General features: G+C 40.0%; 1 protein-coding gene across 2 annotated transcripts; it reads right to left on the bottom strand.

Moving 5' to 3' along the window:
* Positions 1 to 695: 695 nt before the first annotated feature.
* slc6a6a (solute carrier family 6 member 6a) lies at positions 696 to 22,996 on the bottom strand. 2 transcript variants are annotated; one of them, XM_027007603.2, is made up of 15 exons: positions 22,792 to 22,996; positions 19,854 to 19,907; positions 16,336 to 16,565; positions 15,451 to 15,585; positions 12,063 to 12,297; positions 11,714 to 11,846; positions 11,191 to 11,325; positions 10,885 to 10,988; positions 10,542 to 10,666; positions 9,961 to 10,073; positions 7,557 to 7,694; positions 7,089 to 7,191; positions 3,996 to 4,096; positions 3,712 to 3,882; positions 696 to 2,874 (listed from the first exon to the last, which is right to left on the bottom strand). In XM_027007603.2, the coding sequence occupies exons 2-15, from the start codon at positions 19,889 to 19,891 to the stop codon at positions 2,719 to 2,721; spliced, it is 1,917 nt and encodes a 638-aa protein (XP_026863404.1). In that variant the 5' UTR covers positions 19,892 to 19,907; positions 22,792 to 22,996; the 3' UTR covers positions 696 to 2,718. The 2 variants fall into 2 exon arrangements, with proteins under 2 accessions (XP_026863404.1, XP_026863405.1); XM_027007604.2 differs by lacking the exon at positions 19,854 to 19,907 and having other exon boundaries at positions 22,792 to 22,995.
* Positions 22,997 to 24,624: the final 1,628 nt, after the last annotated feature.

The following is a 24,624-nucleotide window of genomic DNA, read 5'->3' as shown; positions in this document are numbered from 1 at the left end:
CAACTTGATAAATATTTTCCATTAGATTATCTAACATGTCCATTACACTAAATTATGGATCAGTTCTATTATACTTGGGAACCTTTCTGGAGTATGTGCCTTTCTTGTTTTTGGCAGTTAGTTTATGTGTAGAAAGAGCATTAATTCATGGAATGAATATACAATCATAGCACTCAGGGGAGGAGCCTAGTGTACATGAAAGTGGGAGGGGCAAGCAGAGGGCGTGGCTGGATAATCAGATGCTTGTGTGCACTCGTCCCTTGTTCCCGTACTAATAATCCCACCCACCACTGACAAATGGAGACTGTAAGGGACTGCAATATCTCAAAACTATTATCATTTACACAAAACATCTTGTGAACTTAATGTGTTCACAAGCAAAAATGATGTCTTACGAGTCTTGCACAAGGACACTACAATAATGCACTATTGAAATACTAGATAAAACATAATGCTAGATGTTATAATCAATGTTCTTTACCTCTGGTCTTCCAATTATACAAAATAAAAGCATCTGAGATATAGCCAGTTACTTTCAGAAAACAGAAGCAGTTAGCTATCCAGTACACTACATTGATATCATATGCCAAGTTGATAATAGGTGCCAACACAATATAAATACTGTTCTTTTAACAGTATGTTTTTCTGTTGTAATGTAATGCATTCTCTTAAAAAGTCCACTCTGAGGCTTGTACCAAGAGGAAAACATTTTTTATTTTGGATCTAAATGATGCAATATGCATCTCAAAAGGACTGAGTTTGTAACAAAACTACTTTGGTTACACAAGATTTTCTGGTTTCTTAAATCAAATTCAGTTACCATACATTTTATCAGTGTATGGAAAGTTTGTCTTTTGGAATATCACTGTTGTGTGTTATTACATCTTAAGCTGAAATTATAATAAAAAAAATGGACAAAGCCACTTGTTTACAAATATTGCACACGGCAAATTGCATTTAGGCTGATGCTAACCAACATTTAGATATAAACTTCTGAATGCTTTCAGAAACGTATAGGCAAATTGTTGACAGCTCACGTCACTTACAGTACAAAATGGTTCATTTAAAAAGAAGTGTGATTTGAGACAAATTAAAATACTAATGAGCAAATTCTTGTTTGAAAGTGGATACAGTACCCTCTGTAAGACTAGGCCACAGCTAAGTGAAGGTAGTACATGTGATGGTTAGTTTATGATGCAGATCACTAGGTAAAGATAATTTACTATTAGGGCTTGAATGCTAATATTGATATGTAGCATGATATGATGGAAAAGAGACAAGGATTTATATTTAACAGTTTTGGCAGTCACATTAGCAGAACCAGAGTGACTTACAAATGTGCTTTGTTGTCTCCAATTAAGTAATCCTTATGATAATACCAGGGTCTAAGAATACCGAATATATAGAGTAAGGGATTATGGGTAATCAAAGGTTTGTCACAGTTGAGGGTAAGGTTCAGGACTGGAAGTGGATGAAAGAAAAATAGTGACTTATCATGCAGAAATCACATTAAAACTGCTCAGCATGAGTGAAAAATAGGTTTTCAGTCCAGTCCCTGATCAATGTCTTTAGTCTGTTCCAGCTCACATCATACCTTAGCTAGGCAATCAAGAGGTCTACAGCCTTTGATTATCTGGTTCATGTGTATGAGGATCTGGACAGATCAAAAACCTGGACTGGCTGGGCATTCCCAAGAACTGGACTGAGAACCTCTGGAATAATGGATGTATAGATGGACTCTGCACTAACATACCCTTGGCAGTATGATGGTCAGGCAATCATGTCTTATTTTTTAAATAAAAAAAGATTTAACCTCTTCTCTTTCAATGAGAAGAGATGCTAATAATACATAGCATATAAAAGCGCAGCTGCCTACATCATTAGAATAACTCAATGGCTATATATGTACTGTATATGTGTGTGTGTGTGTGTGTGTGTGTGCGCGCACATCTCATCTGGCATTGATCAGTAGAGTTTAAAAAGGGCACAGTACTGAGAAAATGAGTGCACACTGACTTGTCTCTCTCTTAGCATTGTGTATATCGCTGTTTGTATGTGTGTGCATGTGATATTTATATATGTGTGTATATCGTGTACAATTGTGTCTGTGTGTATGTGGGTATATCGTGTGCGTGTGAAAGCAGTGCACAGCGTCCGCCCAAAGCGGAGGTACATTCAGATTCAGAACGAATTAACAATGTACAGGAAAGCTCATTGTACGACAAGGGTACCATCACAGTCACTTACACACCTGCTTATTTGAAACTACTTTAAAAAGTCACACATTTAGTTCACTGCTGTTTTTGTTATTTTTTTTTAAAACAAGGCTCAGCTTCAAGTGCTTCTAAATGACACCTGTCTGTCTCTCTCTGTCTGTCTCTCTCTCTCTCTCTCTCTCTCTCTCTCTTTTTGCTTGTGCAGACAAGGCATCTCTGATGGCAAAAATTACTTCAGATTGAACAAATATTAGTAATATCAATGATTACAGTGATAAAATATCCTAATAACAGTAATAATCAAACCACAATAATAGTGATAATAAAAGTCCTAAACAGCAAGAATGAAAGATGTTAATAAGTTTTTTTTATACGTCCTTTACAACTAGGATCTACTAGTGCAGAGAAAGGATGGGGCATTGTAGCTAAAGTGGAGGGAGGACAGAGGAAGGGAGGTGGGGCGTGAAAGGCATGAAGGGGTGGGAACCTCTCACAGAGAGTCTCACATTGTAGTTTCTACGATGGTGTGAGTTGGTTTGGTGAGGGAGAAGGTGCCATTGGGGTCAAGTGGGTGGAGCAGTTCGCTGTTTTTCAGGCTGTACTCTTTAGGCCGAGAGCTGGCCCCTCCCTTTACTGGGGCTGCCACAGCCTTGATCCGCTACACAGGGCGAAACACAGATGATAATACATCAGCACTGCCCGTAAGCAGTGGCTGAACAGACATGCTACATAAAACTGGGTATACGCATTTGGAATTATTTAAAACTCTAATATTTTAATATTGTTTGAAGGGTTACATTTGGGGCTTGGTTTATTCTCCTCTATGAATACAGCTTCATTCTAAGGGGTTTTGTCAGTTTTCCTTCGAAAAGTTCAAATACTGATAAATAGTAAAAAAAAATAAGAAAAAGTTAACTCTAGTCTAGACCTTTGTTGAGGTTTGTATTAAGGGTGTCGAGTAAAAAATACAACCTCAGTTAGCTATTTTCTATTTTGATTGTTGGCCTGGGTTTTATGATATAGCAAGAATACTTAAGTTTGTACTCTTTCTAGGTAGAAACCGCTGGCGTGCTGTGTGCTGCAAGCAGCAAATATGAACCCAGTCAAACATTTTGGTTTGCCACAAACACAACTGCAGTGATACAGGCCATATCTGGCTGGTGCCAAAGGTTATGCTGATTAACATATGAGCATTTTTAGCCTATCCAATACTATACTCACTACAAAAAGTAAATAAATATTCTAATAGCATATGAAAAGTCTGCTCTTAAATTCTGGAAAAAAAAGTACTTTTAAATTTACAGTACTATTGTCTGTAAAGACAAAGACACTTTAAGATTTGTGCAAGGACACATTTGGTGCTTCAGGCCAGCAGAGAAAACTAAGGGGAAGAAGGAAAAATAGGTTCTCTGCTTTATAAGGTTAGGCATGTTTCATTCATACTTGCACAAGGGTTGAATAAATGCTGCATAAATGTCCAAATGTTGACAATTACCTCTATCAGTGAGCCGTCTGATTGGATAATTTTGACAACGACCACCATGGGGATGCAGATCATGGAAGCCAGTGCCAGAGACCAACCCACTCCAATTGACCAATCAGGATACTCATATACCTTGTTATAAGTGAGGGGCTTGTATTTCACCAATGAGAAGACAAAACAGCCCTAAAATGGGATACAGAAAGGGATTATGGGAAAAGAATCAACCCCAAGTCCCAAACTACATTATAACAGTTTAAAATGCAACCTACAGACCATCTACCAGAACACACACTTACCACACACAATACAGGTGTAATCAGCATCCAGCTCCATTTCATCCAACCATTTGGTCTGTAGCCGATCATGTCCTCAATAGCATCATAGAAATTATCAGCGCCTGTGATCACACATTATGTATTCTTATTATTCTCAAGCTCCATGGGATTCAAATATTGAATCCAAAATTTTACCAGTAATAGCACACATTATAATAAGAATTGTCAGTTCTAAAATACTTCTAAAGAGGATTACAAAAATATCATTGAGCTGATCCTACAAAAGCAGGAAAACCATGATTATATAGGACTGCTTTGTGGCTCACTAATAAAATACTCAAAATACTCAGTACTACTCTACTTGGCACAAGTACACTGATGAGAGAGAGAGAGAGAGAGAGAAAGAGAGAGAGAGAGAGAGAGAGAGAGAGAGAGAGAGAGAGAGAGAGAGAGAGAGAGAGAGAGAGAGAGAGACTATTGCACAGTCTACAGTCTAGGCTAGGGATGCCCACGCCTGGAAATCCAGAGTTCAACCCTCATCAATCATACCTCATTCAGCTAACCTAATTATAAGGGTCAGTAGCTATGTATTTAACTGAGAAGTTGAATGAGGTGAGTTTGGAGATTCAATTCCAGAGAGTATGCTTGGCATGTTTGTTGCTGCTGCGTCTTTCCAGATCATATTTTGGTTAATATTTGTGTTTGTTTTCTCTTGCTTTTCTCTGAACTACTTTTTTTTTTTTTTTTTTTTAGTTTTTCCATTTTCTTTTACTTATTACAGGACTATTTTTAAAGTTTTCTGCTCTTCAGTATATTTCTGTGAGTCTTGTCTCAAGTGTCTCTGTTGGCTGCTTTGCATGCGTGTGCTTTTGACTTAACCTCCCTTCTTGTTGCGAGCTTTCTTCCCACTAACCTGCAGTTTGGCTTCTCCTTTGTTGGGTGAGTCATCAATCACTGTTAAGTTGTCGATATGTATAGTTGCTCTGTGCATCCTTACTGTTCTTTTGCTGATTGTTTGGTATAGCCGGCTAATGTAGCACAGTGAGTAAGTTTTGTTCTAATAAAGAGTTGACATGGTGTCTTCTAGATGTGTACTACTTTCTTTTCCCCTTGTTTGCTTTGGAGTATTTGTGGCTGGTTTATCTGTCTACCACTACTGGGAAATGGTGTTTTGCTACATGTCAGCACAACTCTGCAGTCTGCGTTCCCTCTTGCCTGGATTCTGCTACTTATATGCTATGCTGGACAGTTGGCATTGCTCACTGTCTACAATATATCCAGACCTCAGCTTACTCATCTGACTCTGCTATCCCAGTCATTAGTACAAATGGATGGCACCAGCGAATTCCCCCACCCCCCTCACTCCTGCATCTGGCCAATGAACTTTGATGTTCTTCGTCCTTGTCCTTCATCATTGTTCAGAACAATTTTATCATGTTTTTTTCCCCTCGCAGAGACTTGGCAGCAACCTGGGGACTACTTCCATCTTACTCTAATGGCACCCAATGGCTATAATTATATGGCTAAGCCCAGGCCTTAACGAAAAGGTGGGTGGTCTAGCTGTTGTTTATAATAATACTTTTAATATTAGTCTCTGTCAATTTTATGATGTAACGTCATTTGAATATTTGGCACTAAAAACGATTCCACACCATGTTTCTGCTGATTTATCGACCACCCAAAACTTTTTGTCAGAACTCAGTGAACTTCTCACTCTGGCCAGTTGTATATGTCCATTTCTTTTAATAATATCACAACCTCCCCATGGTTTACCCCTGAGCTGTGTGCTACGAAAACTAAAGGTTTTCCTTGAGCACCTTTACAAGAAAACTGGCCTTATCGGGCATTCAGTAGCTTACTCAGACCACAAACGTACTTATATGACAGCCCTAAATAATGTCTGTTCACTCTACATTTCTTCTGTCTTCAATGGTCTTGCTAGACTTAGGACAATGCTCACCAGATAAGATGCTGAAACTGGTTCATGCATAACGTCCTGCATGAAATTGGTTCACGCTTTCATCACGTCCTGCTTTGATTACTGCAACTCTCTCCTCACAGGAGTATGTCCAAAATTCAGCTGTCAGATTTCTCTTACATGCTAGAAAACCAGCCCACCTCACTCCAATTCTGCATAAGTTACACTGGCTACCTGTTCCACAGTGAATTCAGTTTATTAACTCCTCCTGCTCACATACAAATCTTTGCATGGTCTTGCACCAAATTATGTAGCTGAACGTTTACACCCATACTGCCCTGCCATACACTTAAGTCCTCTGATGCTGGTCTCCTCTCCATTCCTAAATTTAGACTGCAGGGGCCAGATCGTTCAGTGACTGGTTCTGGGCCCATATTCTCTCTGTCTCTGCTCTTCACGTTCCTCCATTAAAACTGAACTTAAAGCATATTTTAAATCACCTTTTCTTCTTTCCTCACCCCCTCTCCCCTGTACTGTTGTTGTAAAGCAACCTCGAGTAGGAAAACTGTGCTATATAGATGAAATGTATCATTATTGGAGCCTGGAAATCACCAAAATGTAACGGACTCTTTCCCTGCAGGTCTGGGACTAGGCATACCTGGTCAAGACAGCACAGAGAAAAGCAAAGGGAGAGGGGGGGAAAGAAAGAGCAACAGGAAGAAGGAGCCAGAGGATGACGGGTGGAGTGAAGGGGCTTGAGGAGGAAGCCCACATGGGTGAACCGTTTATACAGCAAACAGCGGCCGTTTCTAAACCGCACCACTGACCGTTGTGTTTCCGAGAATACCACAGCTTCTGTAAGTGTAAGTGTGTATGGGTGATTTGTGTGTGTGTGTGTGGGGGGGTCTGTGGGCAAGTGTGCGTGTGTTTGTAGGTCATTGGTGTCAGTTTTGTAGTTCTTCTATGAGAAGGTCACATTCAAATTTACTGTCAGGCTCAATGACTGATGTGGGTGTGCGCGCGTCTGTTTTGTGTGCATGTATGTGCGTTGCTCTGATAACATTATAAAGATGACTAACAGGTTCGTATATGTCACTCACACATACAAGTAGGACAGATTGTGCTTTGACTCCTTTATCAGAGAAGTACACACTCTGCTGATTGCTAAGGTCCTGCATATGTGTATGTAGACTCACCATAGACCCAGGCTACTGCCACACATTCAAAGAATGCAACCCAGAGAAGGCACACACCGCTGGCTGCATAGTAATCAAACAACTGGAATACATACATGCCACCCTGGAAACAGAGAAAGTGAGAGAAGGAGAGAGCGAGTGAGAGAAAATAAACAACAACACTACTACACTACCCATAGTGTTATATACCACTACTATATACCATATTATATACCACTATTATACTACCATAATATACAGTATTACACATTACTACTGTACTACAATTACATGGAGTATTATATACAATTTCCGTACTATGATACGTAGATGATTCACAGATTTCCAGGCACAGGTGTAAAACTCCATGCTTGGAGACCAAGAGAAGTCTATATTTTAGTGATGCCCCTGACGTTACGCAGTGCAGTGACCCACCATGCTTGCAGTTTAACACCTGTGATTTAGACCACAAATACAAACATTCCTTACTTGAGTGACCATGGTGAGTCCCACCAGGTAGCTGATGACACAGATGGCAGCGATGAAGATCTCTCTCCGGTATCCCTTCCTTAGGAGGGATGGGTACAGGTCCACCAGCGAGGTGATCTGACCCTCCACTTCTACAAACTGTAGAAACATGCACACACCCCACTAATTTACAGCTTCTAAATTCTATATGTTTCTGCACAGTTATAATTAAATCAGTGAAAATGCCCATATGAAATGAATTTCACTTTATGCTGACAGCTTTATGCATTGCATTGTAAAGCAAACTTGGGTTTGTGAAATGCGCTATATTAATAAAATTTTTTATTATTGAGAGAGAGAGAGAGAGTGTGCGTGTGTGTGTTTATGCATGGTGTAAATGAGGATGCATGTGTAACAGTTCTAACAATTGTTTGTGGGTAAAACTACCTCATAGAATGACATGTGCACAGCTGTCTTTACTTAATCCACCCAGTGTGTTTCTATCTGTATCCATCCTCTGTGTGTCCATTAAGTGGAAGGTGTGAGAAAGGTTAAAACTGCAATGAAATCTAACCCACTACTCATTTAGCTAAGGATCAAATAACCTCACAAGTATTGTGAGTTCCAACTTGTGAGGTTTTATTGCTGTTTATCAGGACAAATGTGCATGAATTCCTTCCTTGTTAAAGTACCCATATGGGTTCAAACATTTATTTTTAGCTGAAGTTATGGTTCAACTGTAAGACCATGTTAATTTTTAGTCCTGAAAATAGTGATGCAATATTTTCTGTGTGTGTGTGTGTGTGTGTGTGCACGCGCATATGTGCAAGCGGATGTATCTGTGTGTGCACTTGTGTGTCTGTGTGTGTATGCGTGTCTGTGTGTGTGTGGTGTGTGTGCTTACGACTATGCAAACTGTGAATCACAGTGAAATCCGACCTGCCCCACGCTCCGCTTTTCAACAAGTTATGTGTGGTATGATTAACTGAAGACAGCCCTAAATATAACGTGGCGATGTCTATGTGCAGACTTATGACCTGAGTAGGGAATGATATTTCATATCATGCATGCCAATGCATGCCAGAGGTATAATTATCACACACACGGTTTCTTTCAGCCAGTTCATTTACACAGGACAGCTTATATACCATCACCAACAACATGAAAGTATGTACAGCAGGGGCCTGGGAGTAAGCCTGTCAGGATCAGGAATCTGTAGCTGACAATTAATTAATTGTCATACAAGTAATTAAAATGACAGTTAAATCATTATTTGTAATTTCACTATTATAGTATGCCTACACAATTATTTGTATACTTAAATAATTGCAAAATGAACTACATGATCAAAATAAACTGAAAATCAAAATAAGCATACTATGGCTAAAACATCTGCTCATTAAAATGATTGTGTTGCTGGCAAAGGATGTTGTTTTTGCACATGTTCAGAAGCAGAACAGTTTTATCCATAAGAATAATTTTTCTGGGGATGCTTTTAAGTTTTTGAAAAAATGGTACCAAGGAAAGTGGCAGACTACTGCTGAACACTGAAGAGCAAGCGTCAATTTGAGGGGATGCTGAATTGTACGCAACTCTGGGTCTGCATTCTTGTGCCCAGCATTCAAAGCAAAGTTTCACCCATGGTTTCATCACATGCTTTACAGCAAAGCTTTACTTCTACTGCATATATTTTAAACAACCTGTAATCTAACGTGTAGTAATGAAAGTAATGAAAATATGGTTTATCTATATGCATGGAAACGACTCTTGAATTTCTTATTTAGACTCTGCATAACAGTCAGCAACTGTCTGAAGCATGGATTTTGTCTGCATTTTGTCCATTTTTATACATATACAGGTTTAGAAACCACGTAAGCTAGCGATTTGAGATGACTTAATACTTCAGGTTTTAAACACTGTTCAAAATTATATGACCATTTGGGCTTGCTGTTTGAATAACGTTAAATCAATTGCATGCTCTTTCGTTACTTAGCTACATTAACCTCAATGTTCAAGTGGAAAACTGAAGCAAATGGCAGACACCAAACACTGAGCTTTACTGCTGTGTACTGGTCACAGAAAAGTGCATTTTATTAATTTCCTTTATGCATGCTGGAATAAAGAAGCAGGTGACCTTGTTGTGTGTTGTCAGTTTTGTCTAAGCACATTTGCTGCAGAGACAAGCACCAAATTCATATTCTGTCTGATGTGCTTGAAATCAAATTACTATGGAAAATAATCGCAATCAGTGGCTAAAATAATCACAATCATCTGATTATGTAATAATCACAACAGGCCTGTCTGGGAGGTTCCACACTTGCTTATTTGAGGCATAGTACAATATGAATTATATAGATTAATGACAGCCATGTACGGCGTGTGTGTTTGTGTGTGTGCGCGTGCATGTGTTATCGTGGGGACCAACCTGACTGTCTAGGCCCAGCAGCAGAAGCATGATGAAGAAAAGTACAGCCCAAAAAGTGGGCAGCGGCATCATAGTGACAGCCTTTGGGTATGCGATGAAGGCTAGTCCAGGACCTGGTGAAACGCCCTCAATTACACACCCACAAACACTGCACTCGAGCCTAAAAACGTCGCATACAAACACACTCACCACTTTAATTTAAAAAAAAACCCAACACAAAAAAAACCTTCGTAGGTGTGTAGTTACAGTTGCCATACACGGCTGGTCACAATTCAAAACTACCTTTGGCTGGATATCTTTCAGTAGCAGACCACAGTAGCAACACTGCTGTGCTGGACACACTCATGCTACTGCAACTCTCACTACAATGCCACTAGCAGTGATGTTCTGAGAATGACACCAAAATAGTACCTGTAATAGTATATATTATAAAATAAATTTAATATAATAAAGTGGCCAGTGAGTTTTAATAATGGAAGTGGTATGTGTAACTCTAAAGGTCTAAAGACATCTTCCAGTGTTTCCCCATTACTGGGGGCACCGCTGCACGAGTGCTGTTGAACTTGGACCCCTAAGCCTACCTGACTCAGCTACGTCAGCAATGGCCACACCTTGCTCCTGTGCCATGAACCCCAACACAGAGAAGATGGCAAAGCCAGACACGAAGCTGGTCCCACTGTTTAGGCCTCCCAGCAGCAAGCAGTCCCTATACACAAGCACACACACACGCGCACGCACACAAACATGCATGTTAGGTGTTGTACTAAACAGAAATATTTTGCATTATGCTCATCTTTCTTTCTTTAATCATTTTTGAAAAGCATATTTTCTATATGATAAATGCACGCAAGGCTGTGCAGTTTCAGTTAGGCCTTAAACTGACTAGCCTTGTTATCTCTCTTACACACACACACACAGCTGTACCTGTAGCAGTTATATTTGTACTTATTGTAGCTCCCCAGTGAAGTCATTGCACCAAGACAAATAGCATAAGAGAAGAAGATCTGAGTTCCTGCATCAATCCACACCTGCAGAAAGAGCGAGAGAGAGCGATATTAGTTACTTACCTTTACGATATACTTAAGATTGTCCTTTTACAACTTAAAATCTGTCTTAGATAATACCTTTAAGAGTACAGAAGCCTTCCCAACCAAACGATTAAACAGCGCTTTTGCATTCATACCTATACACAGACACTTTGAATACACACCCACGCAAGCCAGTGCATACCTCGGGGTCCTGGAGACGGCTCAGATCAGGGTACAGGTAGAACTTGATGCCCTCAGCAGCACCAGGCAGGGTGACCCCACGCACCAACAATACAATGAGCATGAGAAATGGAAAGGTAGCTGTGAAATACACCACCTACAGAGAGAGAGAGAGAGAGAGAGAGAGAGAGAGAGAAGCACCATATGGAGGAATGGAGCAATTTTCCAAAAGACAGACAGAAAGGAAAGAGACATAAACAGGGAGAGAGCATTATGAAATACTGATATAATAAAGAATTAAGTCATTCTTACAATGATTTTGTGTGGTTGAGATACACACACCCTTTTCAAATATTTTCTATATTCTATTTCCTGAATGCATTCATTTAGAATATTTGGTATAATTAAAACAAATAACAATACATAAAACATATGTACACACTCATTCATGCACTCTCATTCTTATGTATAATATCCCTTTAGCATTTGTGCATCGACATCCCACCATACCTTCCTCCCTCCCTCCCTCTCGCCCAGTGTCTCACTTTGCCGGTGGATTTCACTCCTTTCCAGATGCAGAAGAAACAGATCACCCAGACGGCGAGCAGGCAGAGGGCCAGCTCCCACTTCAACTCGCCCACCTCGTCAATGCCTGAGGACAGACTCAGGACGTTACGCCTGAGGAGAACAGCAGAGGAGGGTCAGCAGAGTGGGTGGGAGAGAAAGAGAGAAAGTATGGATGGAGATTGTGAGAGAGGATGAGAGAGAGGACAGGACTTATGAAGGATGTGAATAAAAACTATAATGAAAATATTCACAACTCAGATTACTCATACACTGGAAAACTGAATGCTTGTGCATGCTGCCTGCGTGTGGCGTTTTGCGCACACTCACTCCCAAAACTCGGTAACGGGTGAGGTGAAGTTGGTGGCGTTGGCAGAGAGCCACAGGGTTCTGTTCTTGCGTGCAATGTCCTCCACACAGTGGGGTGTGTTCCAGCCATGCTGACAGCGTGCCCATGGCAGCTCCCTCTGGAAACACTGCAGCAGGTAGTAGAGCCCCCATGCCAGGATCACAATGTAGTAGATATTTAGCAAGGACACAATCACAATGGACGCATAGCCGATTCCTGGCAAACACACACACACACACACAGAGAGAGAGAGAGAGAGAGAGAGAGAGAGAGAGAGAGAGAGAGAGAGAGAGAGAGAGAAACACAGTATAGTGTTTTTAATATTTTGTGATGGGGTGCCCTGCTCTTGGAGATTCTGTAGAGTTCCAGGTCTCAGGTCTCAGGAATACTACTGCTGATCCCAATAATAAGATCTCCAAGATCAGCTAAACAGGACTGCAGCCAGATCACAGCTTTCCAGCCCTGTCCTCACTGAACCCCAGCACAAACAGGCCATATGTTTGCTCTGTCCCACATGCCCCACACACCTGATCCAGCAATCAAGAACGCTGATTACCTGCTACAGTTGAACTCTGAGAAAAGATAAAAAAGTAGACTGGCTGACTGGTTGGAGGTCTCTGAGGGCTGGAATAGGAAACAGGGAGCTAGCTCTCAAAAAGTAGGTCTTGGTGCTCTAGTTTTTAATGCTGAGAACACAAAGCATTTTAAATATTCTAACCTCATTTGGTGCATCAAGTAGTGTTGACTGCCATATAAGTTCAACAAATACACAAGATAAAAAAAAATAGAGTAAATGTCATGCTAAGTGGCTTCTGCTGACACTGGAACAAGCACATTACAGCATCTGATATAACAGTTCTGAATGAATGCTGGGCTAATAAAACATTCTTAACAAAGTGATCCATGCTACAGGATGAAGCATCTCAAGCACTACCCATCATAAAACAGGCCTTGGGATGCACTCACTGCTCTAAAAGCTGCAGGCACTGCCCACGAGTTTGTTACTTAATGCAGTGGTTGTACATGGTGATATCCAACCAGCTCATATTTTCTCTCTCTTCCAGCTCCCGACATCCCTGGGAAACCTCCTGCCGCAGGGGTGGGCAGTCCTCTCCACAAAGGGCCCTTTGTGTGGCTGCAGTTCTTCGCTGCACCCCAGTAGGACCCCACCTGATCCTACTTGTTTGATCAGTTCACCTTGGTCTTCAAACAACGGATTACGTGTAATGGTTGTACTTCTGCCTATTTGGAACGAAAGCCTGTAGTCAAACAGGCTTATGAATAAAACTGTACACCGCCACATTAGAGGCTTCTAAGTGAGCTGCTTTTCTCAGCTTTATAGGACTTGCTACCTATATAATGAATGACAGATCACTTAGTTAACATGCGTCAGGTCCCCAAGCACATTCAACATTTATGCCATCTAGAAGTTTGGATTTGTGTCCTTGCTTTAAAGATCAGAGCATATAACCCAAATATTTCCCAAACGAAAGCATTATCCAAACCAAACGTTGATGTGCTGTAGCTGTGAGAGATCATTACTAAATGTTCTCCATCATTCACACTAGTTCATTTAGCTTCTAAATTGTACGCACTTTAAACATTCTTCCCACTGTAAATCCAAACCATTTCATTGTTGATATTTGCGAATGTTGCTGTTTTTCTAGAGAATGTTGGTGTTTCTTGAAGAATGCCTGTTGGAAAAATAATGTTGCCATTTGTTGTGGAATGCCTGCATTTCAGCAGAGAAAAAAATGTTTATGGCTACAGCACACCAAGCAATGTGTGGTGTTCTTTGGAAACCAAAGCAAAGTTGGGTGGAATTCCCCTAGCAGGCACTGGAGCCATTAATATCTGCACCACAGCTGCACCTCTTATTTCCAGACCAAGGGTGGGTCACCTGTTAGGCTCCAGGCATGCTGCCCTCATGACCTCTACACGTTGTTGTAGCGTTATTTTAAGGTTGAAGCAAACCAAAAGGCAGTGGGCCAGGTACAATTATGGCATCAGCTTCTGCCTGGACAGAGCCACTGTGAGAGTTTGACAGCTGTCTCTGTAATCCACCAAATGCAGACACATACAGTATAGGAGTATCGGAGTGAGTGTGGCTATGTGGTTGTAAGGGATGCCTAGCATGCCAATAAAGTGTGTGTGTGTGTGTGTGAGGATGTTCAGCTGCTCCAGTCTTATGTGACATTCATGAGGTAAGAGGGCAACAGTATGTTCGGTTTTGAAAATATAACTTCTAAATGTGCAGAACACAGAGTGAAAGCAAGAGATGGTATACAGTCTGTCTGAATATAAATAGGGGGCTCAAGAGGTTCAGTGGGGCCCTCCGTGGCAGAAGGCCACAGTCCTGCTCATATGCACGTATGCCTTTTTCCATACAGTGTGTGTTAGTAAAAACATGGCACATTTGTGAGGTGTGTGTGTGTGTGTGTGTGTGTGTGTGTGTATAGAGGTAGGGAATGTATTTATAAAGAGCAATAGGAGCCATCTGTGTGTGCATGTACACACGCGTGTTACTGTGTTTATTTGCACATGTAAAGAAAACACTCACAGCAAAGAGATAATGAAAATGTTTACAAAGACTCTCCAGCTTCAACGCATATTGCCATCTCTACTCACCAGCACAGCTGCACCTCATTGCTGGATCCATTAATAATCTTCTTCATAATAATCTCGCTATAATTTTCTTTTTGATACTCTGTTTTCTCTCTCTCTTTCTCCCTCTCTCTTTCTGCAAACAGATGAGATCCCATCATCAAATGCATCTTAGTCATCACTGGCTGCTGTTGCCATGGCAATAGAGATTCCAACATGTTTAAATGTGGAGATGACTAGTAGAGTTTGGATGTTAGTCAACGTGTGTGTGTGTGTGTGTGTGTGTGTGTGTGTGTGTGTGTGTGTGTGTGTGTGTGTGTGTGTGTGTATGAACTTGCTTGTGCATGTGCGTATACAGAATTCTAAATTTGTTTGAACTGTTCAGGAATATGAACTACATAAAATTATACTTCAGCAGACACATCAGCTGATAGGTGTGTGTATGTGATCAAACAAGTTGTAACAAAATTGATCCACAGCACAGAGAGTCAAATCTAAATAGGGAACAGCATCTCCAGCCACTGCCTAGCAACCACTGGACCAATAAGAAGGCATAGAAAGCTCAGGCAAGAGCAGGTCACTCTTGAGATCGGCTAGCCAGACAAACAGATTGCAGAATGGCTATTACTTGAACAGGAGAATTTCTGATCTGTAATATTTTTCATCTGATGTATATCATAAATGCTGTATCATACCTAATCAGACATCTCATGAATCATTCAATTGGGTGACTGGTGGATTGTTGTAAGTCTCTTTATGTCTTACCAGTGAAGATAGGACAGAGTTTCTCCCAGCAGGTGATTCCTCCTTCAGAGGTGAACTGGCCCAGTGCCACCTCCAGAAAGAACACAGGAAGCCCTCCACCAAACAGGAAGATGAAATAGGGGATGAGAAATGCACCTGAGAGAGACAGACCGACACACACACACAAAGTGAGAGTGAGAGAGAGAAAGAGAGAAAGAGAGAGAGAGAGAGAGAGTGAGAGAGAGCAAGAGAGAGGCTTTGGTTGGTAACACAACAACAAGAAAGATGAGCATTGTTCCTAAAAAATAAAACATTTAAAAAATGTAAAAAATTGATAGTCAACATTCCTGTCACCCCCATGTATGAAAGAAATCTGCTTTGACAAGGTCACTCCAGGTTTTGCTGCTAAACACCAGGTAGTAGCTACATAGGAACATCCTGGTGTTGATACAGTAAGTAATTCACACAAGTTGGTCACTAAAACAGTCCTTGACACTGAGGTGAAAAGATTTAACATTTTAAAGATCATATTTACACCACAAGGCTCGGATCAGATTTGACCTCATAAGTTTTATTTATGAAAATAAAGCAAGTTCTGTGTCACTGCTCCAAAACACAGTCACCTTTGCCATTATCCTAGAGGAGTATACTGAGAAAACATGCTCACACACTCACACACTGCAGAATACCACATAAAGAAGAATAGGTAAGTGGCCACAATCGTGTCATTGTGAGACAATGACATTTATGTAATCTAAGTGTTTTGTCCTTTGTTCTAAATTTTCACAATCAAGAAAGGAGAAAAAGACACCTAAAGATGCTGCAGCAATGTATCCAGTGAAGATTATGCAAAATGGTGACTGATGCAAGGTTTCAGTAAATTTGTACAATGAAAAACTCACTGACCTCCGCCGTTCTTGTAGCAGAGGTATGGGAAACGCCAGACGTTGCCCAAACCCACAAAGCCCCCAGCCACAGAGAGCAGAAAGTCCAGCTTGCTCGCCCACTTCTCCCGCTGCGGAGGTTTCCCCTCGGCCTCGTCCTCTGGCCGCGTGCCTGGGCTCTTCCCCGGAGACGGTTTCAGGGTGTCCTTATGGAAATCCTTCAGACACTGCAGCTTCTCCTTCTGCGCCATGCTGGGGAGGCAGAGAGAGAAAAACGAAAGATAAAGTGCTTTTCTGAGATAAATAGTCAAATGTCCGACGTATCTACAGCCTAAATAAACTAAAAGTAATAAGCAAACCAAGAAGACAAGCCTTTCAGAGAAGAGATTAGATATCACCATTGAAGAAACCACGGGCTGAGGGGTACGCATTTTAGACATGACTGAAAAGCAGTCTGAAAAACAGAAAGACACCAAAGTCCACTAGGCAAGGGGACATAGTTGAAGAATGGAAAGAAGTGATTGTTCACCAAAGCTGCAGCAATCGGATTGAAGCTCAACTAGCTGGCCAGCAGAGCGTGACTGGAGAGCAGGCGGGATGAGGTTACAAGGGCAAAGAAAGAACCATAATGTTTTGATGAGGCCCAGAGGATGTTTACAGCAGACAGGAGTTAGTTGTTCCAGAGCTTGTATAGGAACAGGGTTCTTAACAGCTTAGTGTTTAATTAGCAATTATGAGCCAATATTAAAAAGACAGAGAGGCGTGACCTCATTTTGTTTGCTATGGTGGTTAAGGTTTTGTCCAAACTGGCATCTAGATGGGAGTATTTATGAATGAGCACTGGAAATATATTACAATAAATTAATGTCTTTAACACCAAATCTCATCATTCTCTTCATTAGATGAATTTCCTTTCCTAGAACATCAACTGTATGATTATTGCAGCCATATCTAAATGGTTTACTTAAAAAAAGTTTTATGCTTCCTTTTTCATCCCATTTGGAAAACGTCTTTATCCTTTCTTAGAGATTGTACTTAAACAACACAATTTATGAGAGGCTTTTTGGTGTAGTGAAATGATGGACCAACAGTAATTAATATTAATGTAGGGCTGCCCAGTTAGCCTTGCCTAAGAATCCTACATACTGTATAGTGAAGAGAACGGTATGCTGTGTCAAGGTTGGTTTTGTTCCATCTTTAGTTCATTTGACTGGTTTTTATGGTTTATCAATTCAAAGCTCACCCTCAGGAACTGTGACGCAGTATCCAATTAGAAAAATGGCTGAGGTCTGAGTCAAGTTATATCTATGAGCAATAGGAAAACCATTCAAATCAAGCTGAACCCTTACATGATTATTAACACCATTGCACTTCTTGTTTGCCAGGAAGCTTTAGAAATTTGTAAAAATTCTATTAAAGTTAGATAGTCAAGCTGTGATAATGACAGTGCTATTTAGAGAGATTGTCTAAACCCTCCATTGTTAAATCCAGCTGAATTACTTTGAAGTTACTTTGGAATCCTTGAAACAGTTATTTGTTTAAGGTGTTAACATCCAGGGAGTCTTTCTTCACAGACCGAGAAAGAGAGTGACCACAGATGTTTTGTAAACACAGCACATAGAGTTAAAAAAACAACAAACAAAAAAACCCACAAGACAAAACTGATTATGGTGTTAAGGCAAGGCCTGGGGATAGCATGAAAAAGTGTAAATTCATGTAAAGTGCAAATGATCTATTCGTGGAATACTTAAATGACCACTGACACTGCTCCTATAACAACTGACTAGTACATATTATAGGGTATTGTTTATTACACTGTTGTTGTCTAACAAGCCCTAGTACGTATTGTTTATTGCACAGATCATTGTCTAAGATAGAGCTTATGTATTTTGTACTTCTAGGCATCAGCATTGATCCCTGTATCTCTACAGTATTCTAGATCATTGGTATATTGGTCTCTACTAGCTAGACTGAATTCTATGAGTAAACGACAAAGCATGTTTGTAAGTCGCTCTGGATAAGAGTGTCTGCTAAATGTCGTAAATGTAAATGTAAATGAACATTATCCAAAAATACCAACAGAGATTGTAATTAATTTACTGAAAGATTGCCATGTTAGCATATCTGGTGTATATATTTTTTAAATAATGAGAACCAATTGGGAAAACCAGATCCAACCAATCCAATGTTGGGTCTTTAACTGTCTATCTGACATGTGTGAAATGTTTAGGGTCAACAGGAGCAATGTTTGGATGGTGGCTTTCTAGCACAATATTACGATAGGTGGGTGGTAGTGAGAGGGAAAAGAAGCCTAGAATTAAACATCAGTTTTCCGGACTAACCTGCATCATGCTCATCATCAAAAACCTGGAGGTTTAAATGTAATGTAGAGCTAAATTTGCTCTAATACATCTCACTCATAGGCTACTGAATAAGTCCATTTGGATTCCATTTGGCTTTCCTCTAATAAACAGGGAGGTAAAGGAGACATAGAAGCATACGTGCTGACAGAGTGGGTAGGATAGCCTTGGCATAAGTAGCCATCTGCTCAAGAGAGCTCAAGCTCAAAGGGCTACCCAGGGAAACAACAGAGTGGATGATATTACTAGGATGAGAGGGGTTTATTGATTTTAGATTTGTGGGCACAGAATTGGCCTGTAGGTAAATCCCTCTACCTTGGGAAGGGGAGGGAGGGAGAGAGAGAGAGAGAGAGAGAGAGAGAGAGAGAGAGAGAGAGAGAGATTTGAATTGATATGAACTTGATCATTTAGATTATACTGAATAATAATAATAATAATAATAATAATAATAATAATAATAAGCACCATTAGGCAATGTTAAAACTTTCTTGTTAAGGAAATAAGGAAATACTTTGACCCCAAAAAGCTGATGTTAATACCAGTAATGAATAAAAGATGGTGAGACCCATTTAAAATTAGTAAGTTTGTGCTAAATGATTTAACTTGCATTTGCTAGTTGAACATTAAGTACATTAGCACTGGTACCATTATAGGTTGCTATAAGGGTTGAATTGGTCGATAGGGTACTAATGCTGTGAGGAGGATACTTCAACAGTATTGGGCACAGTCTCAGTTAGCAAAACCAGCAAAGTCAAGCTTTTAAAAAAAAAATCACAATTTTTAAAATCAATTTAATGATACATCAAGAGCATGTAGGTGTTTACAAAAGATTATTACGTTTATTGCATTTTTGGCAAGATGTGTGCTCAGGGGGCAAGATTATGGCTGACAAGGAGTAAACAGGATGACGGTGAGTTAGGTCAGGTCAGCTACAAAGAGAACTACAGCGGTACAAACCAGAGCAGGGAGCCCAAGGGAAAGACGTTGCAAAGTCTAGTGATTAACCACAGAAATTCCCAAAGGAACAACCCTTATAAAACCCCTGTGCTCGGGATCAGAGAAATCAGTAGGTGCACAGAAAAGTCTCCAGGTGGCTGTGCCATATGTACATATGTAAGAGGTGTCAACCCCACAACCAACAAGACAAGAGAGGGAATATTGCAGGGAAGATGAGACTTACTCAGGATGGGGAAGCTGGTGGTGACTGAGGTTCGGCATAATGGACCTGTTTAAACTGGGTAAGGGTGAGGGTGAAGGACTGTGAGGGCAGGCAACTGCTAATCCAAGGCAGAAAGCACACAAGGTTTCTGTGAGGAGTTCAGCAGAATCAGGACTAGTTGTTCAGCAGGACAGAACTTCAAGGGAAGGATGGCATAATCCAGGTAGCCAGCTAAGAGGTGGCTAAGAAACATGTCAGTTGCAAAAAAGTTAGTAAAATCAAACTTTAAAAAAAAAATTTAATCACTCACGAAATGTAGGTTGTTTCTCGTGCCCTGTATATATCTATTCATTCAGACACGTTACTGTCACATCTTTTCATGAACACAAATTTTTTCACATGAAGATAGATAAAATGAAGAAAATGCAAACGGAGAATCTCACAATCTGTCAATCTAACGCAGGATGCCAGTATGTTCCTTAACTAGAAAAGTGCACATGCACACACTTAGTTCTCTACCCAACAATCTTTAGTCTGTGTGTGTGTGGGGGGGTCTTGATATTTAAATCACACTGAAAGAGTTCTGAAAATATTATCCAAATAATGGTCAAGTCCTTTACATAGCTACCATTTTCTTTCTCTAAAATATACTGGCCCTGAAGCAGAATACAGCGAAACTACATAGGGTCCCTTAAGTAAAATGTTCCCTGCAGCATGATGTAAAAAAAAAAAAAAATCAAATAAATAAAAATTCCAAGCAGGATTAAAGAATTCCTGTGAGGCCTTCAATTCACATTAACCCATCAACCTACTTAAGGGTAACTGGCTTTACCTCTTTCTCATTTAAGATATAGAATGCTTAACTTAAATATATAAAGGCTGAGGCACAACAGAGTAATTTGGTTTTATGCTCAGTCTATGCACACAATGGTTGTTTAATGTAAATAAGTGCATTGAAATTCTGGAAAATAATCTTTGAGTGGGTTAGACCTTGAATTAGACAATGCTGTAAAGTGCTATTAGGAGACTACTAGGCCTATTAGTAATAGGGTTGCACCATCATTGCACCAAGGGCTACCTTGGTTAAGTGTTTAGGCTTTATTGCAGCAATAGCTTGGGTTTTAAGCTGGTTATTAGGTTTGATTACATAACACAAGTGGAAATGGCTTGGCTGCTATGGATTTAAATTTTTTTTCTGCCCGTCCAAAGAACAATGTCAGCCTGAATATTAACTTCTGGCTAAAGGAGCAATAATGGGTTGAGATACTGGTGGGTGAGAATGTGGGATTCAGTCCTGTGGGTTAGGTAAGGTGACAGCGGACAGCACCTACACACATGGTTTTATGCTTTCAGTGGATCTTTATATTGTGTTAGAAAACTCATGTAAGACAAATTAGGAAGTGGAAATATCACATTCTCTCTCTTACCACCTGTTTACACAACAAAACCTTTGTGTTGAATTATCATTTACTGTTGGATTAACACCTACAGTTTTCATTTAAGTCTGGCTTGACACACATGGAGTTTATTTGACATGGGGACTGCAGCATGTTTATGATAAGGCCTACATCACAAACATGACTGGCTTTCATCTTCCGGTTTAAGTGACAACAGAACAACAACTGTTTACCTGTCTGTCTACAAATATATAATAGACCAACAGTTTTGTCTCAGGATTGTGGCCGTATGCTTTTCCCACGTCAGGACATGACTTAAGGACTTTATAACGAGTTATGAGAAGTCCGTTTCCCTTGCAAGGTCATCTTCTATCAAATATCATATTATCAGACACCTGCGGGGGTAAAATCAAACGTCGTTTCTCCAAAGACAACGATGACCGTGAAATATGCTCTCGGTCGGTTGCCCTAATTCCCCATCATTTCGTCTGAGGGGAAGGAGATGGCGTGAACAGATTTTAAGTATTCTTCATACCTATACAAATATAACTAAATAGAATTATGTTCAACTTGGATATTTCTAAAATGTTGTCCCGGTTAATGAAACAGTGCGACGATGGTGTCCATCAACCACAAGAAAAGCTAGGCACGCCTCAACAGATAGCGTCTCCTTCATGATAAATTACAGGTCGACAAAGCCGTCTTCGTATGGATATACCGGGTTCTCCTGTCCCTTAAGTAACATCATTTTAACCACAGCATTGCACTTGTCAGTTTCCAAAAGACCAGTGAACGAATGGTTACACTGGATTGACAAATAAAATAAAAAGAGGCGTGACACTAACGTGTATTATGTGTACGGGAAGATGTATTACATCGGAGCCTCCCCATATGGAAGCCGGCTCCATCTACTTTCAAAACAATCTTTAAACGTTTCCGCAATAGACACCTGGAGATAAGAGGCCACAGATTACGCGCACCAGTCGCGCGCACTCTATGCAAAATTCTGGCCATTAATCTACTTCATTCTCCGATTATAACCAGCAGCTATGACGCTTTCGGAGCTAGCGGCTATCAGACCACTTTGAAGAAGCTATAGACTACAATAGCTTTCGCATCCTTCAAACCTCATTAAGTCCAGTGACCAAAATAAAATTGTCTGGCTTCATTTTAACAACTAAGTCTGTAAACATCAGAACTAATGATGGCCCTGTGAAGGGAATAAGAAACGTGTGCGCACCAACCTAGATAATCACAAGACCACAAAAGGCTATCAATAGAATCTCTTCAAAGAAACCTCTAAGTGCCGGGAAAATGTCTGGGAATCATCCCCCATTCCATGTACCTAATTCCCTCATTCCCTGTACCTAAAAACTAGCGCAGGTCTTAATGCTTGGAAAATCTATATTGACGGACAAGCTCAATTAATTTATCTCTATAAAGAAAAGGACAAGGAAATAGTTTTAATGATTATAAACGTAAAGTCTACACAAAAAGGATGCGCTCATAGTAAAAAATGTAAGCAGACCTAATTTTCCTAAAGGACCGGGGATGTCACTTACCTGTCAATTGGATTTATTGCTCAATACTTCTCTCGTTCTCGTTATTTCTTCTGCGACATGCGTTTGACGAGGCAACAAAGATTATATTCACGCCCTCCCTTCACCTCCGTGTCTTATATGGGGAGCGCGTGTAATATCGGAGAGTGGAAAAACACCAGACCCTCATGCAACAGGAGACTGTTTCTTAAAGAGACACGCACACAAGCGCACTGCTTCCCGCTGCCATTCACATCGCTGGCCACAGCTCACCTCGCTTGGTTTGTAGGCTCGGCGCTTTTGCGCATGCGCACCATGAATCAGAACTAAGAACGCGAAGACGTAGACAAGGCGGTGACAGACCGTGCGAACATCAGCGATGATTGTGTCACTGTCCTAGCAACCAACGAAAGTTTTGGGGGGTTTTTTCGGTCACAACAGCCTAGATTGTACAGACCGGACTATTTTGCTTTTTGGGTGGCTTTATCTTTTTATGTAACTCATGTAAAATTTTAATACATTGGGTTAGATGAGAAAGGGTCACAGACGCGCACGTGACTGTAACAGATGCCTGCAGTTTTTCAAAGTCCAACTCAACCATAACAATGCATGTTGCGAAATCAAGGTAAAAGGTTTTAATGCATACTGTGTTTTTTTCCATGCTGGCATTTTAACTGGCCAAGCTTCTGCCTTTATCTCATTTATCTTGTATACGTCCTTTAATATCTCCAGTGTTCCCAAACAGGCCACAACGGAATCAGTTAATATTAGGTCATTGACTCTCTCGTAACCAAGATTACCAAACTGCTTCTAGGATTCCAAGGTCTTGTTCATATCAGTGTCTCAGAGTTATTATAGTTTTGTGTCCCTGTTGTGTTTTTCCTTTGAAATTGAGTACATCAGCATGGAGAATTTCGTTAAGTTCATTTCTATTTTAAACGTATTCTTTTAATTTCAATATATATATATATATATATATATATATATATATAATATTTGTGTATAGCCACACTTGAATGCCATGCAGTGGTGTAAAACATACAGCATTTATTGTTTATTGTTCTTTTCTCATCAGAACTACAGGAAGCACCAGTTGTGTATTAGCAGAAAAACATCTTAGGCAATACTTACTCAGTACAAGTCTAAAACCTCACCTTTTAACAGAATTATTATTTTTTTTAGTCTATTCTCACTCCATTTTTTAAACTGTTTTTAACAGTTTACTATAATGACCCCTTGAAAGGTTTTGGTAAGGTTTAAGCAACATTGTGAAATATTGTTGATGCAATATTTAATAATAGTATTAATACAATAACAAAAAGAGATGCATGGCAAAGCACAAATATTGTAAGGATCTGTATAATTAAGCAATACACTGTACGATTCAGATTTCGTGTGGTGTTTTTCACGCCATAAACATTCATATTATGGAAAACAAGCCAGGAATCATAACATGAGCAGTATATGTGTTCATGGTGTGTCTGTGCATGACAGAGAGAGAGTCTGTATACTGAATAAAGACAGATGGCTGGTCCGAGTGTATTTGCTATGCTGCTTACTGGGATTTTGGTAAAAGGGATAGTACAGTAGAATTATATAAAATCCTCTATAATTCTCTCAGCACATATACAGCATTTATCAATAGCATATTCACAAGGTTGTATAGTAGTTTTTTCAGAGAATATTGTGCGACCTGTTTTCCATGTCCAAGCATTTATTTTGTTTAAAATTATCCAAATTTTATATGAAAGCCAAAATCCATAAACCTATTTTTGTGAATATTTTTTGTTTGATCTTTTTTTGCAATACTGCTATTTATATGTGATGTATGTTATATACAGTGCAATGTATATAATG

The sequence above is a fragment of the Electrophorus electricus genome, chromosome 23 (assembly GCF_013358815.1).
Source record: "Electrophorus electricus isolate fEleEle1 chromosome 23, fEleEle1.pri, whole genome shotgun sequence".
In the NCBI taxonomy this organism is placed as follows: Eukaryota; Metazoa; Chordata; class Actinopteri; order Gymnotiformes; family Gymnotidae; genus Electrophorus; species Electrophorus electricus.
Note: the sequence above shows the minus strand (reverse complement) of the source record. Positions and strands in the feature narration are given on the sequence as shown.

Bases quoted from the DNA above. Each gene is read 5' to 3' on its own strand.
- slc6a6a (XM_027007603.2), bottom strand. From the start codon at position 19,891: ATGCCGAACCTCAGTCACCACCAGCTTCCCCATCCTGA. The intron at 11,847-12,062 runs GTGAGTGTGCGC...TGTTCTCCTCAG, and splicing joins CCCGTTACCGAGTTTTGGGA to GCGTAACGTCCTGAGTCTGT. The intron at 7,695-9,960 runs GTTGGTCCCCAC...ATGTTTCTACAG, and splicing joins TGCTGGGCCTAGACAGTCAG to TTTGTAGAAGTGGAGGGTCA.